This window comes from Mustela putorius, unplaced genomic scaffold, assembly GCF_011764305.1.
Source record: "Mustela putorius furo isolate JIRA1106 unplaced genomic scaffold, ASM1176430v1.1 tig00003909_pilon_pilon_pilon, whole genome shotgun sequence".
Lineage (NCBI taxonomy): Eukaryota > Metazoa > Chordata > Mammalia > Carnivora > Mustelidae > Mustela > Mustela putorius.
Window position 1 is genome coordinate 40,167,301 of NW_025422057.1, and position 13,843 is coordinate 40,181,143.

Sequence of the window (13,843 nt, forward strand, 5' to 3'; positions counted from 1 at the left end):
CTCTCAGTTCTCCAGGATTTTCCAGCGCATTCCTGACACCCCCCACACCCAGTTCAGGGCAGCGGAAGAGGGCTTTTTCCTCCCTTAGCTGCTCCTTGACTCGCTGTGGAGAGACGCTGGGAATCCGGTTAGCCTCAGGTTCCAGCAGCCACCTCATTTGGTGGCCGCAACCCCCCCCACCCCCCTCGTCCCAACAGCCCCAAACTCCAAGCATCTTTCCCCGTAGCAATAACCATGGGTGATGCAAAGGGGCCGCGAAGCCCACTCCATCTGTGCCTTCCCGGGTCCAGCGATCCCCTCTCAGAACCTCAGTTTTCTCATCTGTGAAGTGGGGGTGGCGACAAGGAGCCGGCCACAGGTCGCTGGGCAAGCCGATGGCAGGGGGGACCTCCTGGCCCTCTGTGACACGCGGCACCCAACAGCCAGGGGCCAGCGGGAGGGGCGGGCCGGGGCCCGGGCCGGGGGCGGGCGCGGCACGGGGCGGGCTAGCGGAGGGGCCGGGCGGGCGGCGGCGCTGCTGGGGCGTCACAGCGCCGGGCGGCGGCGGGGAGATGCGGCTCCTGGCGCTGGCGGCGGCCGTGCTGCTGGCGCGGGCTCCGGCCCCGGGTAAGCGCGGCGGGGCCGGGGAGCGCGGGTGGGGCGAGGGCAGCCCGCGCCGGGGAGGCCGGAACTCTGGGCCGGGGGCCTGGCGGGGAGGCCCTGCCGCCTCCCAGGCCGCCCCCTCCCCGTCCGCGCCCGGCGGGGCCAGGGTTCCGCGGGTAGCTGTAGCCGCGCCAGCCCCGCGGAGCGCGGCGGCGCCTTCCCGGCTCCCAGCGGCCGCCGTGCGGGGCCCCTTCCTGCCTCCGCCAGGGCCCGGGGGCTACGCGGGCACTCGCCACAGCCCCCGCGCCCTCCCGGGGCCGGGCCTTAGGGGGCTAGACTGAACCAGGGGCGCGCCGGCCCTAGCTGTTAGTTTGCTTGCTTGCTTTCTCCAGGACAGCCAGGACCAACAAGAGTTGGCAGGTTGGACTAGCAGCAACTTTCCTCTACTTCTGCGGGGGGTTTTCGGAGGGGCTGGATGGGCCCCGGCAACGCGGGGCTTGTCCGCGCGCGGCTTGTGAGAGCAGGCCGAGCGAGACACCGTGTCGGCGCTTGGAAGAAGTGGGACCCTTTCCCGGAGCACCCTGCTTTAGGAAAGACCCTACCTGTACTGCCGGCTCTCTTGGGGTTGCTGCCCTCGTTTCTAAGTTGATTCCCCGAGCCCTGCCCGCCTGCCTTGGAGCTGGAAAGTCCACGTTGGCTAGAATAATAGTTAACAATGACTGTTTCGATGGCTCTTACATTTCCTGGGTGCCTGTTGGGTGCCAGGTGTCCCGCTACACATGATCTCATTTAATCACAGCAGCACTTTAAATTAATCACGACAAAAATCAAATATATATATCCAGCTGCTTTGAAAACATTAACTCAATTTGCCAGTAATCTGAAGGAGATGCTGTTAGTATGCCCATTTTATAAATGAGGAAACTGAGGCCCAGGCCCAGAAATTGGCTTGGCTTAAGTTACAGGTCTTTTGAGTTGTGGAGCAGGGATTTGAACCCCGGGAGCCTGGTGCTAGCCTTTGCTCATTCCGTCGAAGGTGTGTTTTGTCAATAAGGAAGCTGATGCTCAGAATTAAGTGATTTTCCAAGGGTGACACAGCTACCAAGTGGAGGAGCTGGCATCTGACCCAGCATAGGTCAGAGTCTGAGCAGGAAGAACTTGGATCACAGTGGGCAGAAATTCACCCGTTGGCCCCTGGCGTCCAGAGCAGCCCGGTTTTCTGGGGAATCTGAAATCGGTGCTGTGGGAAATGCTTTTGTCATCCTTGTCGTTGTCTTGACCAGCTGTGACTGGAGGTTTGACTGGGGCGTTGATTGGGGTGGCTGGACCAGAACAGCTCTGGTGGAGTAGCCAGCAGCAAACAGGAGGCCCACGGTCCCCAATCTCAGCCCTCCAGGCTCCCCGACCACCTTGATCACGGGTGTTATCAAGGAGGCATCCCCAGAGAGTGACTTTGCGGGGTGGTGGGGTAGTCAAGGACATTTTTATGGTTTCAGGAGACGTCAAGAGGCTTGAGAGCTGCGGTTTGGGGTCCTTTAGAGTCTGCCCTGGCTGTGTCCAAGGCCATGTGGTAGCTCATCACGACAGTCCTGCTTGTGTGGCACAGGCTGAATGCCTCCCCCTGCTGAGCATTTGCCCACGACCCCTGGCCACGAACCCCCACGGCGGACCTGGCAGAGAGCCGCCTTACACATAGGTCCCGACTCTTAGCCGCTGCCCTTTCCTACTTCTTGTTTTGGGGGCAAAGGGGGGCCTTAGCCATCACCTGGTCCAACCCCTCATTTTACAGGAAAGGAAACGGAGGGGCAAAATATTTCCTAAAGGCCAAGCTGTGGTCCGGAGTGGTGGTTGAGAATTGCTTTGAAGCCAGATGGCCTGTGTTCAAATTCCAGCTCTGCTGAGTTCTGTGTGCTTGACCAGTGGGCTTAGTGTCTTCAGAAAATGAGGATAAACATGATATAAGGATCAATCGGCCAGATAAACCTAAAGTGTTTGGAACAACGCCTGACCTGGAGTTCACACGCAGCTCATGGTAGCTTTTGTCATTGGTCAGGGTCCTGTGTTTGTCCCCGATGACAGCTATTTTCAGGTGATGGGTTAATGTGAGTGCCACAGCCCATAGGCTAGGTCTGGTAGCGCCTCTGCTTGGTGCATGATATGTACAGGCTCCCAGTGCCATGCGCTTTTAAATAATACAATTGTATTTCTTTCAAAGATCTATTTGCCAGGAGTTCAGGCTATCTTTTTGATAAGAATGAGATTTTTGCTGCTGATCGGTACCTACCGTTTGCATTATTTTTGTTTGTTTGTTTGTTTTAAATTTTTTTCAGTGTTCCAAAATTCATTGTTTATGCACCACACCCAGTGCTCCAAATACAGAAACTTCTGGCCGAGTGGGGTCAGGGAAGAAGGAGACCCTGGGGCCCTGAAGGCTGAGTTGGAGTTAAAGGCATAAAATTCAGGGCAGCAGCGAGAGGAATGATCTGAGCGAGTGGGAGCCGTTTCTCCAGGACAGAGAAGGAGCGCGGGGCACAGAGTCACCAACACATTGCTGGTGGCCCTACCCCTGTCTGGGTCCCAGGCCATGTGGGCGCCTTGTTTCTGTTAGAAGTCCTACAATTCCCTGCAGCTGGAAATTGCCCTCCTCCACTGCGTGGCCAGGGCTGGAGGGAGAGGCCCAGGCTTTATACTAGATGAGTAGGTTGTATACTGTTTGTTGGAGGGATGTACTTTTAAGCTGTTTTCAGCGCTGCATTAGTCCTTCTCACGACGGTATACAAAAGGGAGCAAGAGGGTTAGACCCCAGAAATCCTCTCTGCAGGAATTTAATTCTTAGATTGTGGAATTCAGTGCAACATGAAGATGCGCGGTCCCTGATTCAAAACTTCTAGAGAGTGACAACAGAGATGGAACCCAGCAGTGGGCCCCTGCCAGTGCAGGGTCCCGGATAACTGTGGATCTCACACACCCTGGAAGCCCGCCCTGCTCATAGGTCGCCACGTGTCGCTCTCTGTTGCCTTCTCCTGCCTGGCTTTCAGAGCTTAAGACGAATATTAGTATTTGAAGGTGTTTCCTCATTGGAGCTGACACTCACCTTGCCAGGCATCATTTTCTAGATTTTCAGAGGAGGAAACTGAGGTTCTTAGGGCCTCACACCTAATAGCACCAAGTTTCCAGCCCTGCTCTATTGAACCCCAGCTCTCCCAGCTGGGGTTGGCTGAACCCCAGCCAACCCCCAGCTCTCTGCCCAGCCCCATTAAGCCTCTGCGAAAGGCTGGGCCGTGAGAATCCCAGTGCCCAGCCCACTTGGGGGAAGGATCCTTGTGGCCAGAATCCCGTTTGCTCTGTTTCATTCAGCCTCTTCCCTGCCCATGTTGTCGTATTCCTCCTTTAAGAACTGGCCTCAGAGGGGTCCTTATTGGAGTAGAAAGTTCCCTCCTGAGATCTACCAGCAGGCCTGGTGGCTTTCTGGGCCATTGCGTAGTGCCCTTCACCAGATGACGCTGTGCTTTCTCCCTCTGCCCTGCACTACCTTCCTTGTGCCTCAGGGTCTTTGCACAGGTGGCACTCCCTCTCTCCCAGGAAGGTCACTCCTTTCTATTCTCCTGAATTAAAAAAAAAAATTATTTATTTACTTATTTATATGACAAGGAGAGAGAGAGAGAGCACGCACAAGTAGGGGGAGTGGCAGGCAGAGGGAGAGGGAGAAGCAGGCAGCTGGATGTGGGGCAAGATCCCAGAAACTTGGGATCATGATCTGAGCCGAATGCACATGCTTAACTCACTGAACCACACAGGTTCCTCTGCTCTCTTGAATTTTATGTCATTAACCCCACCTCAGCATTTAGCTCACAGTCACCTCCCAAGAGTCTCCTTCTTCCCTGACCCCACAGTCTAGATCGGGACCTTGCCCTGATTTTTAAAAGCCTTGCAACTTTTCTCTGTACCACGTGACACTGTTTGTCATTCCTCCTGTATCGTTTTTCCCTGGCATCATCTGTCTTGCCCACTGGACCCTCAGGTCCATGAGGTTAGGAATGCTGTCTTCTTTGTGCAGTGACTGGCTCAAGGCTGTTGCTCAGGAAGTATTTGTTGAGTGATTAAGTGAACAAAGCATAGGCTGGGACAGAAGCTGGAGGAAGTGGGAACCCTGGGCACAGAGGAGCCTGGGGCAGGGTGGGGTGTGGGGTGGCAGGGGGGAGGGTGGGGAATCTACCTCCCATCTCAGTTCCCTGCAATGCAGGGTCACAAAGCAAGAAATTCAGTTCTTCTCTGGGTGAGAGTTTTTGACAATTCTCCATCCTAGGCCAGGGGAGGGGAGACCGCCCTGCTTGGAGGGTGACACTCATCCTCCCTTCTTGAGCTGGCTTGGTTCTTGTTTGCTTGGCTTGCCTCTGCCCTGCAGGGTGGGTGTATGCTCTGTCATTCAGACAGATCCAGAAGAGAAAGGCCTGGACTCCCACGGGCACTGCCTTCTGGCCAGCCCGACTCCATACGTTGGTTGGTGTTGCCCTTGCTTCCTACCCTCCTGGCTCCCACCTGCTGTGTTCTCTGCTGAGCATGGGTGGGTGGGTGGGGGGGTTGGAGGGGTGATGGCTGCAGTGAGGCAGATGCCGAGTGATGCGGTCTTTTCTAGTATTTAACTAAATATCTAGTTCAGCTGGCATCTGCTAGGCATCTGCTAGGCAGTTTTCCCCCTCCCGACTCAGGCCTGCACAGGAGCTATTTGCTGGGTTTCAACTAGCCATCTCCAGTGCCAAAGAAAGGGTGCTACTGGGACCACCTGGCTTTCAAGGAAGGCTCACCGCAGGCCTGGAGACAACTGAGAGCCTGTGTTCTCTTGCAAAGCTTTACGCCTCTGAGGGGCCCTTGGCCCTGAATTTCAGTAACTCATGCTTTTGGGCTGACAGTGGGTATAAATATTGGTTGGTGACAGGCGTGTGGCCAAAACGAGCCTTCCTATCAACAACGTTGTATGGCTTGCTAGGGCTGTCAGAACAAAGTGCCACGAACCTCATATATTTGTTCCCTGCAGTCCTGGAGGCCTGAAGTGTGAGTTCAAGGTGTCGGGAGGGTTGGTTTCTCTTGAGGCTCCCTATTTGGCTTGCAGATGGCCATGTGCTCCCTCTGTCCTCACATGGGCAGACTTCTGTGCATCCACGTGTCTGTGTCCAGAGTTCTTCTTATAAGGACATCGTGCATGTTGGATTAAGGCTCTCTCTAATAGCTTCATTTTAACTTAATCACCCCTAGAAAGCTCTTATCTTCAAAGACAGTCACATTCTGAGGAGTAGGGATTTGGGCTTCCAACATATGAATTCGGGAGCACATTAGGGTCTTTGCACTTTGCTGGGAGAAGCCTGCTTGGCCCATTTGTAAGAGGATATAGGGCTAAATGAAGGTGGAGAGGTGCCTTGGTAAAGAGAAAAGGAGGGGTCCTTTTAGGCAGACGGTTCATCCACTGGCTTTCCAGGGAGCTCCTGACTCCTGGTCTGAGCTGCAGAAGTGGAAGGGTTACTCATTTGCCTCCAGGATGGAATCTGGCCTCCCATGGGGACGGAGCACTTGGCACATTCTCCTGGTTTCAGTCACTATAAATAATCCCTCCTTCACCCAGCGTTAATGGGAGGAGACTGGGGTGTGGGGTCTGGGCTCACTCATCCCACCCATCTTGTTTCAATTTCCTGCCTTCCCCAGTTCTCCGCTTGACTCCAGTGGGGGCCCTTGGGGGTGGGTAAAGCTGGGCTTTAGTTCTGGAAGCCAGCTGCCACTAGCTCTCTGCTGCTCTCTGTCTGCCGATCCCCGATCCCCGGGGCAGCTGCTGGAGTGGGTCAGCCTGGTGTCCCTGCTGTGGCCCATGGGGACGTCAGACAGGGCCTTAGCAGTCTGGAGGGACTTGGACTAATTTAATACCATGTCTGGGCTCAGTGTAGGGCAGATACAAGAGATGCAGGGGAGACAGCGAGAGCATTTCCTCTTCTTTTGTCCTACATGAGCACTTTCTGTCACAGGAAGATAGTTACTAGAGAACCCGCACTTGCCTTAGTTGCTGATGCTCTGTGTTCCCCAAGTATGTCCCAGGGCTGGCTTTGTCGTTTGTGGCCGTAGACAGAGACAGTCTCATTCTTTTCCACAAGGACAGTCCAGCCCAGCACCAACCTTTTTCTTGTGAGTTTATAACCGTCTGTTTTTCAAGGTAACAAGAGATTATCAGGATGTGGGAAAACTGAATGATGGCCCCCGATGAGGTCTGTGTCCTAACTCCTGGAACCTGTGAATGTTACCTTACGTGGCAAGAGGTACTTAATGGAGGTGATTAAGGATGGACCTTGGAGTGTGCTTGAGTGTCCTGGTGGGCCTGGTTTCTGAGAGCTGGGAAAGAAAATGAGAGGAAGTAGACGCTTCCGTCCTCTCTCTGAACATATGCAATTTATGAACTCAACAGTGGAAGCCATTTAGGAGGATGAGATTGTTGCCTGGACTTCTACTGTGAAGAATATTTTTCTTGGGAGCCTTTCCCACCCAGACAGACATAGGGCCTCACCTTGTTGACTCACGGCCTCTTCTCAGTGGAAGGTTCCGGACTTTCCTGATCACTTTTTCATCCTTCCTCCTTGCTCACCTGCAGCGTTGGCCAGAGTTCAAAGCTTTTGCTGACCCTCACATCAGGACCCAAGCCCCTTCATGTGATCAGAGGTGACATTTGGGGCTGAGAGCCGTGGCTCAAGATGACCCCAGGGCCCCCTGCTGGTGTGGTGGGGCAGGCAGGGGTTTGGCAGCTGGCAGTGCAGAGGGAGGATGGGGGACCCGGGGTAAAGACGCACTGGCTGTCAGGTTCTGTGCATCCTCTGGGTTCCATCTGCCAGTTGATGGCTCCAGCGGTGAGCTCCAAGGCAGGATGGCCACACGGCTCAGTCCCTGTTGTCACCATGTAGTGAGTCTTCCGGGGGGAGGCCTCTGTGTGAGGTCTGCTGGTCTGGCTGCTTGGGGTGGGTGTTGGGGTGGCTCCCTCCAAAATCACCTTGGGGGGCAGAAGGGCAATTCAGGAGGGGCAGACATTGGAGTGGATCTAAAGCAAAAAACAAGGAAGGAGTAGACAGGTCTGGAATTTTGGAGCATCTTCTGAGTTGCTGGGGGGGTTCTTTCCCTCCTCCCTGTTCCTGGGTTCCTTCATTCTTTGTTCCTACACTGTAGCTCTGAGACCGTGGACCCTAAGTCTACAAAAGACTTAGAGTAAGACACCGAGAAACCTCTGCTGTTCCAGCTCTTTGGTCCTAGTTCAATGTCTGCCTGACCAGCACTGATGCTCTGCCTTGGTTACAGTGGAAATCACTGAGACAGGGCAAGGGACTTGGAAGGGCAGCTCCTAGACCCACAGCATTGCTGTCTCAGGCAGGCGATGAAACTGATCGGAAGTGGACCCTGGGAGGCAGGCTGGTGGATGGCATGTGCGCTGGAAATGTTTAAGGGATTCCCAAACCCCAAATCTTTATGTGAGATTTCCCAAGTGTTGAATGTCACCAACTAATTGAAGAACATTTTCAACTATGTCTGGGCCAAGTGGTCGGGGGCTTTTCATGTGGTGGGACTGTCCCATGGATGAGCTTGTGGAAGCCCACAGAAACCCCCTGTCCCTGCCATGCTCCAGAAGGGCTCCTCCTGTCCACCACAAAGGCACAGAGGGAGCGTGGAGGGGATCAGGGTGGCCTGCCCCTCTGGCCATACAGATGGCTCCTGGAGAAAAGACGGACAGTGTGTCCTTTCCAGAGAAAGGCGGCGTTCATGCTCATCATTTTCCTTTTTTCTCTGCAGAGGTGTGTGGGGCCCTCAATGTCACCGTGTCCCCGGGGCCTGTGGTTGACTACCTGGAGGGGGAAAATGCTACTCTTCTCTGCCATGTCTCCCAGAAGAGACGAAAGGACAGCTTGCTGGCCTGTGCGCTGGTTCTTCGCACGCCCCAATGCCCAGGAAGCCTTGATGGTTAAGATGACCAAACTCCGGGTGGTGCAGTACTACGGGAATTACAGCCGTAGTGCCTTCCGGCAGAGGCTGTGCCTCCTGGAGGAGAGGCGCGGGGCACTCTACACGCTCTCTGTTTTGACCCTCCGGCCAGCAGATCAAGGGCATTACGTCTGCAAAGTCCAGGAAATCAGCAAGCACAGGAATAAGTGGACCGCCTGGTCCAACGGTTCCTCAGCGACGGAAATGAGAGGTAAGGGCCTCTGCTCTTTGGGGAGACAAGGGGGGCACAGATCAGTGGTCCTTCCTCTAATTGGTGAGATAGGGGCCCCCAGATGGCTCTGCTGGGCTAGAATGCATCTTCCTGGCCTCTGTGGGCCACAGCCACGTGAGCTAGGCTTGGGGATGAGGACAGATCTTTTTTTGGACACTGGGGCTAGCAAGTGCCTGGCCCCATCCTGCCCAACATGGCCCTGGGCAAAACCTTTATGTCTAAAAGATTGGACTGGCTGTGTGTGTGCTTTGCCTCCAGCTCAGATCCGTGTGGCCTTGGTTGCTCGGGCTGGAGTGGGAGGCCTGCGTGGGGAAATCCTGATGTCAGTTTCCAGGCCTGGGAGCAGGGCATGCTAGTGGCTCTGATCTGTTGCCCAGAGGAACAGATCCAAGTCCCTGGCAACATCTCACTGAGAAATTCATCCAAAAGTGGGCAAAGGACCAGAGGTAGCCCACTCTTCCTGGAGAAAGATAGGAGGTATCGGCTGTGTTCTGGAACATCTTATCTACCAAGCCCCACATTTGAAGGTTATCATTATTTTATCACAAATGTTCTACTGTTTTAGTAAGACTAGTTATGGTGTGCTAAACATTACATTTTTGATTGCTTTGAACTTGAATTTGGTCTGGTACAGTATTAAGAGGATCACAAACTAAAGCTGATGGTATCAAGTGTGAGAAAGAATCTAATTTTATTATATACATGTAATATAATAGTAAAGGCATTAGTGATGTGGCTTTGATAAGCTTTTTTTTTTTTTGAAAGGATAAAACTCAGTTGTGAAGGTTTTTTTTTTTTTTAATGGAAGAAGAAGTATTTTTAATATCCTGTATGAATAAGGGATGTGTTAAAGCAGATAATTTATGGAGAGAGTGGTTAGTACAACTTTATTTGCCTTTGGAGTTTCCTCATTATAATGTTCTTAAGCAGGGAATGATGCATTATCTGAAATGTGTATTTTTTCTCCCTAAGCAAATTCATTCAAGAAAACAAATGACTATTCGTATAAATATATCTTTTGGCCAGAAAACAGAAAAATGCATCAGATAACCGAGGGCCAAGGAGGGAATTCACTCTGAATATCACTTGGCTCTGAAACATAAGATTTTATACGTGTCCTTTTTATGTTTATGTCACAGTATATTCTGGAACTGTACATTACATCTCTTGGTAGTAAGGTCTCTGTGCCAATTAGAATAGATGAAAAGTTCCTTGCCTTCAAGTGCCGTCATCTGCACTTTTCACATTTAATGTGGATCTGCTTTCGTGGAGTGAAGATGGGTTCCTTCTAGAACATTTACTTAGGTACTTGCTCCCCAAACCTGAGGTGGTTCATAAGGTTTCACTCGAAATGTCCTCCTTCTCCCCCCTCCCCCAAGCCCCTTCCTCTCTCCCTCCTTCCTGTTCCCACTCTCTGAACCTCTTTTTTCTTCTTCCTCTCCTTTTTCTTTCCATCTCCTGGACCTTGCATTTCTGATTCTTCCTTCCCCTCCTGCTTCCCCTTCCCTTCACTTCCTCTTTCCCTTGTCTCTCTGTCGGTCTCACGCGCGTCCCCCACAGGCCCTGGAAGTGGTTCTAATCTCACAGCAGAGCTGGACCTCCCGGGCTGCCTCTGCCCTAACTCAGAGCCTCCTGCTTCTCACACTGTCTCAGCCTCTGGGAAAGGCTGTGGTTTTTCAACGGGACGATCGGAAACCTTAGAAAGTGATGACCATACCTTCTAGAATATTCCACGTAGGCTTCAAGGGGACTACACCAGGAAGGTTAAGGAAAGATGACTCTACATAAATGACCTGAAAGCAGACTGGCTTGTTTAGGTTGGAATATGTCTGTCCCAGGCTGGGGGGAGAGTGCGGAAGCTTGGCTCACTGTCCTTCTCCCCAAGGCCCAAGGCAGGGAAGAGGCCCCTGGCTCCAACTTCCCGGGGCACCATTTCCCCAGGCCCTTTTCCTTGCTCATTTCCAGGAGCTTTATTTTCTTAAATCTTCACTTCATATGAATAATTGTTATATGGAAAACCAGAACAAAAACAAACACAATGAAAAGTCCTGTGGGCAAATACTTTTGGGCTATAACACTGAATAGCAATTCTCACAAGTGTTTTTGGAGTGAGCGCCTTTCCTCCTCTGGGCTCCGGAGTCCCTCTGTTCTAAGGAACTCACTTTGCTCTCCTTCCTGAAGGCTTCTCAAACCATTCACAGGAGCAGGACAATTTTCTTGGGAATACTTTTATTTATTTATTTGGCAGAGAGACATCACAAGTAGGCAGAGAAGCAGGCAGGGGGTGGGGGAAGCAGGCTCCCGCGCTGAGCAGAGAACCCAATGTGGGGCTTGATCCCAGGATCCTGAGCTGAAATCAGAGGCTTAATCCACTGAGCCACCCAAGTACCCCTCGGGAATGCTTTTAACACTACCCCTGTCCCCGTGGACTGTCACACACTCTTTCTTGCATTGTTCTCAATGTGAGATAAAATTGCTGGTCTTCCACTGTAAAGTCCCAGGAAGAATGGTTGACATGCCATGTCTTCTCATCTCACTGTTGCAAAAGGAGGTTGGCTTGTGAATGAATGAAATGCCCTTTGATAGCACTTGTTGCTACCAGTACATGAGGGAGGCAAGACTTGGTCGATAATGTCACCTTCTCTGGGAGAAGTCATCTCTTTTTCCTTGGCGTATTCCAATTGTACATCTCGTTCAAGGCGCTTGTCTATCCTTCCTCCTCTTCTTTGTGCATGCTAGCCCACTGAGATTACATCCTATCATCCTCAGGGGCACTGCTGTCCCCAGAGGTAATCATTGTCCATGGTGTGGTCTGCCTCCATCAGGTCCCTCTTCTGTGGGCATTCGTGCCTGCCCCCACACATATATTCCAATGACACCACAATTCATGCCTTATAAGTATTGCTGATGATGTTATTTGTGCTCTTTTTTGTAAGTGGTATTACATAGTCAGACAACACCAAACTGTATGCCATCATCCCTCTAGTGATGAAGTCTCAGAAACGCCCAATTTTTCATTAACATAACAAGTGCTTCAGTGAACATCCTTCTACACATTTTCAAGTGTGTCTTTTGAATTCCTGGAAAGAGAATTGCTAGGCCTAAGGCCATGCATATTTAAATTTTTAATAGACAATGCCCATATGCTCTCCAAAAAGATTTTACAAATTTATACTCTGACCATCATTGCATGATAGGGTCTATTTCCCTGAAGCCTCATTATCGATGGATATTATTAATCTTTTTCATTATTTATCCTGGTAATGGGAAAAAGAATATTTCATTGTTGTTTTAATTTCCATTATTATATTCAATACAATTTAATTTTAATTATTGTATTCAATTATTAGTGAGGTTGAACATCTCATCATATGTTTATTGACTGTTTAAGAAAATTTCTTCTGTTGGGGCTCCTGGTGCCACAGCCAGTCATGTGTCTGACTCTTGGTTTTGTCTCAGGTTGTGGGGTTGAGCCCCTTGTTTGTCTCAGGTTGTGGGCTCTGCGCTCAGCATGGAGTCTGCTTGGGATTCTCTTTCTCCCTCTCTCTGTGTCCCTTCCACTCGTGCTCTCTCTCACTCTCTCTGTTTCTCTCTTTAAAAATAAATACATAAACCTTTAAAAAAAAGTTTTCTGTCAATTGCCTGTCCCTAACCTTTGCCTATTTTTCACTTGCTTGCTGTCTTTTTCATACATATATATATTTTTCTGATCATTAATTCTTTAGCTGTTATGTATGGTACAAAATTTTCTTCCTATTTGTTACTTATCTTTACACTTTATTTTTTTCAACCACATGAATATTTTACATTTTCAAGATATTTATTTTGTCAAATTTACCAAGTTTCTTTTTCCCTTTACGGTATTCCTATTTTCAGGGTTTTTTTTTTTTTTTTTTTACTGAGATATAATTTATTCAATAAATTGCACATGGTACCTTGATTTCATATATTATCTGGGAAGGTATTTCCCACCCATGCTGACAAAAGTATTTTCTGTAATTTTCTTTAATATTTTTAAAGGATTAAAAGAAAGTTTTACTCCTTTATCTCTTTAGAATCCATTTTTTTTTTAAAGATTTTATTTATTTATTTGACAGAGAGAGATCACAGGTAGGTAGAGAGACTGGCAGAGAGAGAGAGAGAGAGAGCGGGAAGCAGGCTCCCTGCTGAGCAGAGAGCCAGATGTGGGACTCGATCCCAGGACCCTGAGATCATGACCTGAGCCGAAGGCAGCGGCTTAACCCACTGAGCCACCCAGGAGCCCCTGGAATCCATTTTTTTGAAAGATTTTATTTATTTGTCAGAGAGACAGCGAGAGAGGGAACACAAGCAGGGAGAATGTGAGAGGGAGAAGCAGGCTTCCCACTGAGCAGGGAGCCCGATGCGGAGCTCGATCCCGGGACCCTGGGATCATGAGCTGAGTGGAAGGCACATGCTCAGTGATCATTCATTCAGGCACCCCTGAAATCCATTTTTGTATAATTAACTATTTGTGGAATAATTAACTAACTTTTTGTTTCCAAATGGCTGTCTTTTTGTCCCTACATTATCTATTGAACAGATAAAATTCAGGCTACCCCATGAGAAATCCCATTTAAATGCAAACTCCTTACTTTATAAAGCAATTTTAATTTTGGCATGGTCTCATTATTTTTTTAAATGATTTAGTTTTTCCATCAGCTGATTTTTCTTTTTCATTTTTTTTTAGAAATTGGGGGGGGGATTTTTTCTTTTTCATTTTTTTTTAGAAAGAGGGGGGCAAAGGGGAGGGAGAAAGAGAGAGAATCTTAATCAGGTTCCGCTCCCAGTGTAGAGCCCAGTGTGGGGCTTAAGACCTGAGATCATGACCTAAGCCAAAATCAGAAGTCTGATGCTGAATCTACTTAGCTACTCAGATGCCCAATGTCTTTATGATTTTAAATGTTCCTATCCACAGAACTAGTATATTCCGTCATGCATGCAGGGTGGGTTTTTTTTTTTTTTTTTAAGTCTTTCAGTAAAAGATATCTTAACATGAGTCTGGAATAT

At 50.2% G+C, this 13,843-nt stretch overlaps 1 protein-coding gene across 1 annotated transcript in view; it reads left to right on the forward strand.

Annotated features, from left to right (window-relative positions):
• The first annotated feature begins 524 nt into the window (after nucleotides 1–524).
• The window catches only part of VSTM4 (V-set and transmembrane domain containing 4), a 97,327-nt gene continuing 84,008 nt past the window's right edge, over nucleotides 525–13,843 (forward strand). Inside the window, 3 exon segments of the mRNA XM_045068488.1 lie at nucleotides 525–606; nucleotides 8,395–8,516; nucleotides 8,518–8,794. Of these exon segments, the coding sequence (XP_044924423.1) occupies nucleotides 552–606; nucleotides 8,395–8,516; nucleotides 8,518–8,794 (454 nt within the window). The 5' untranslated portion in view covers nucleotides 525–551.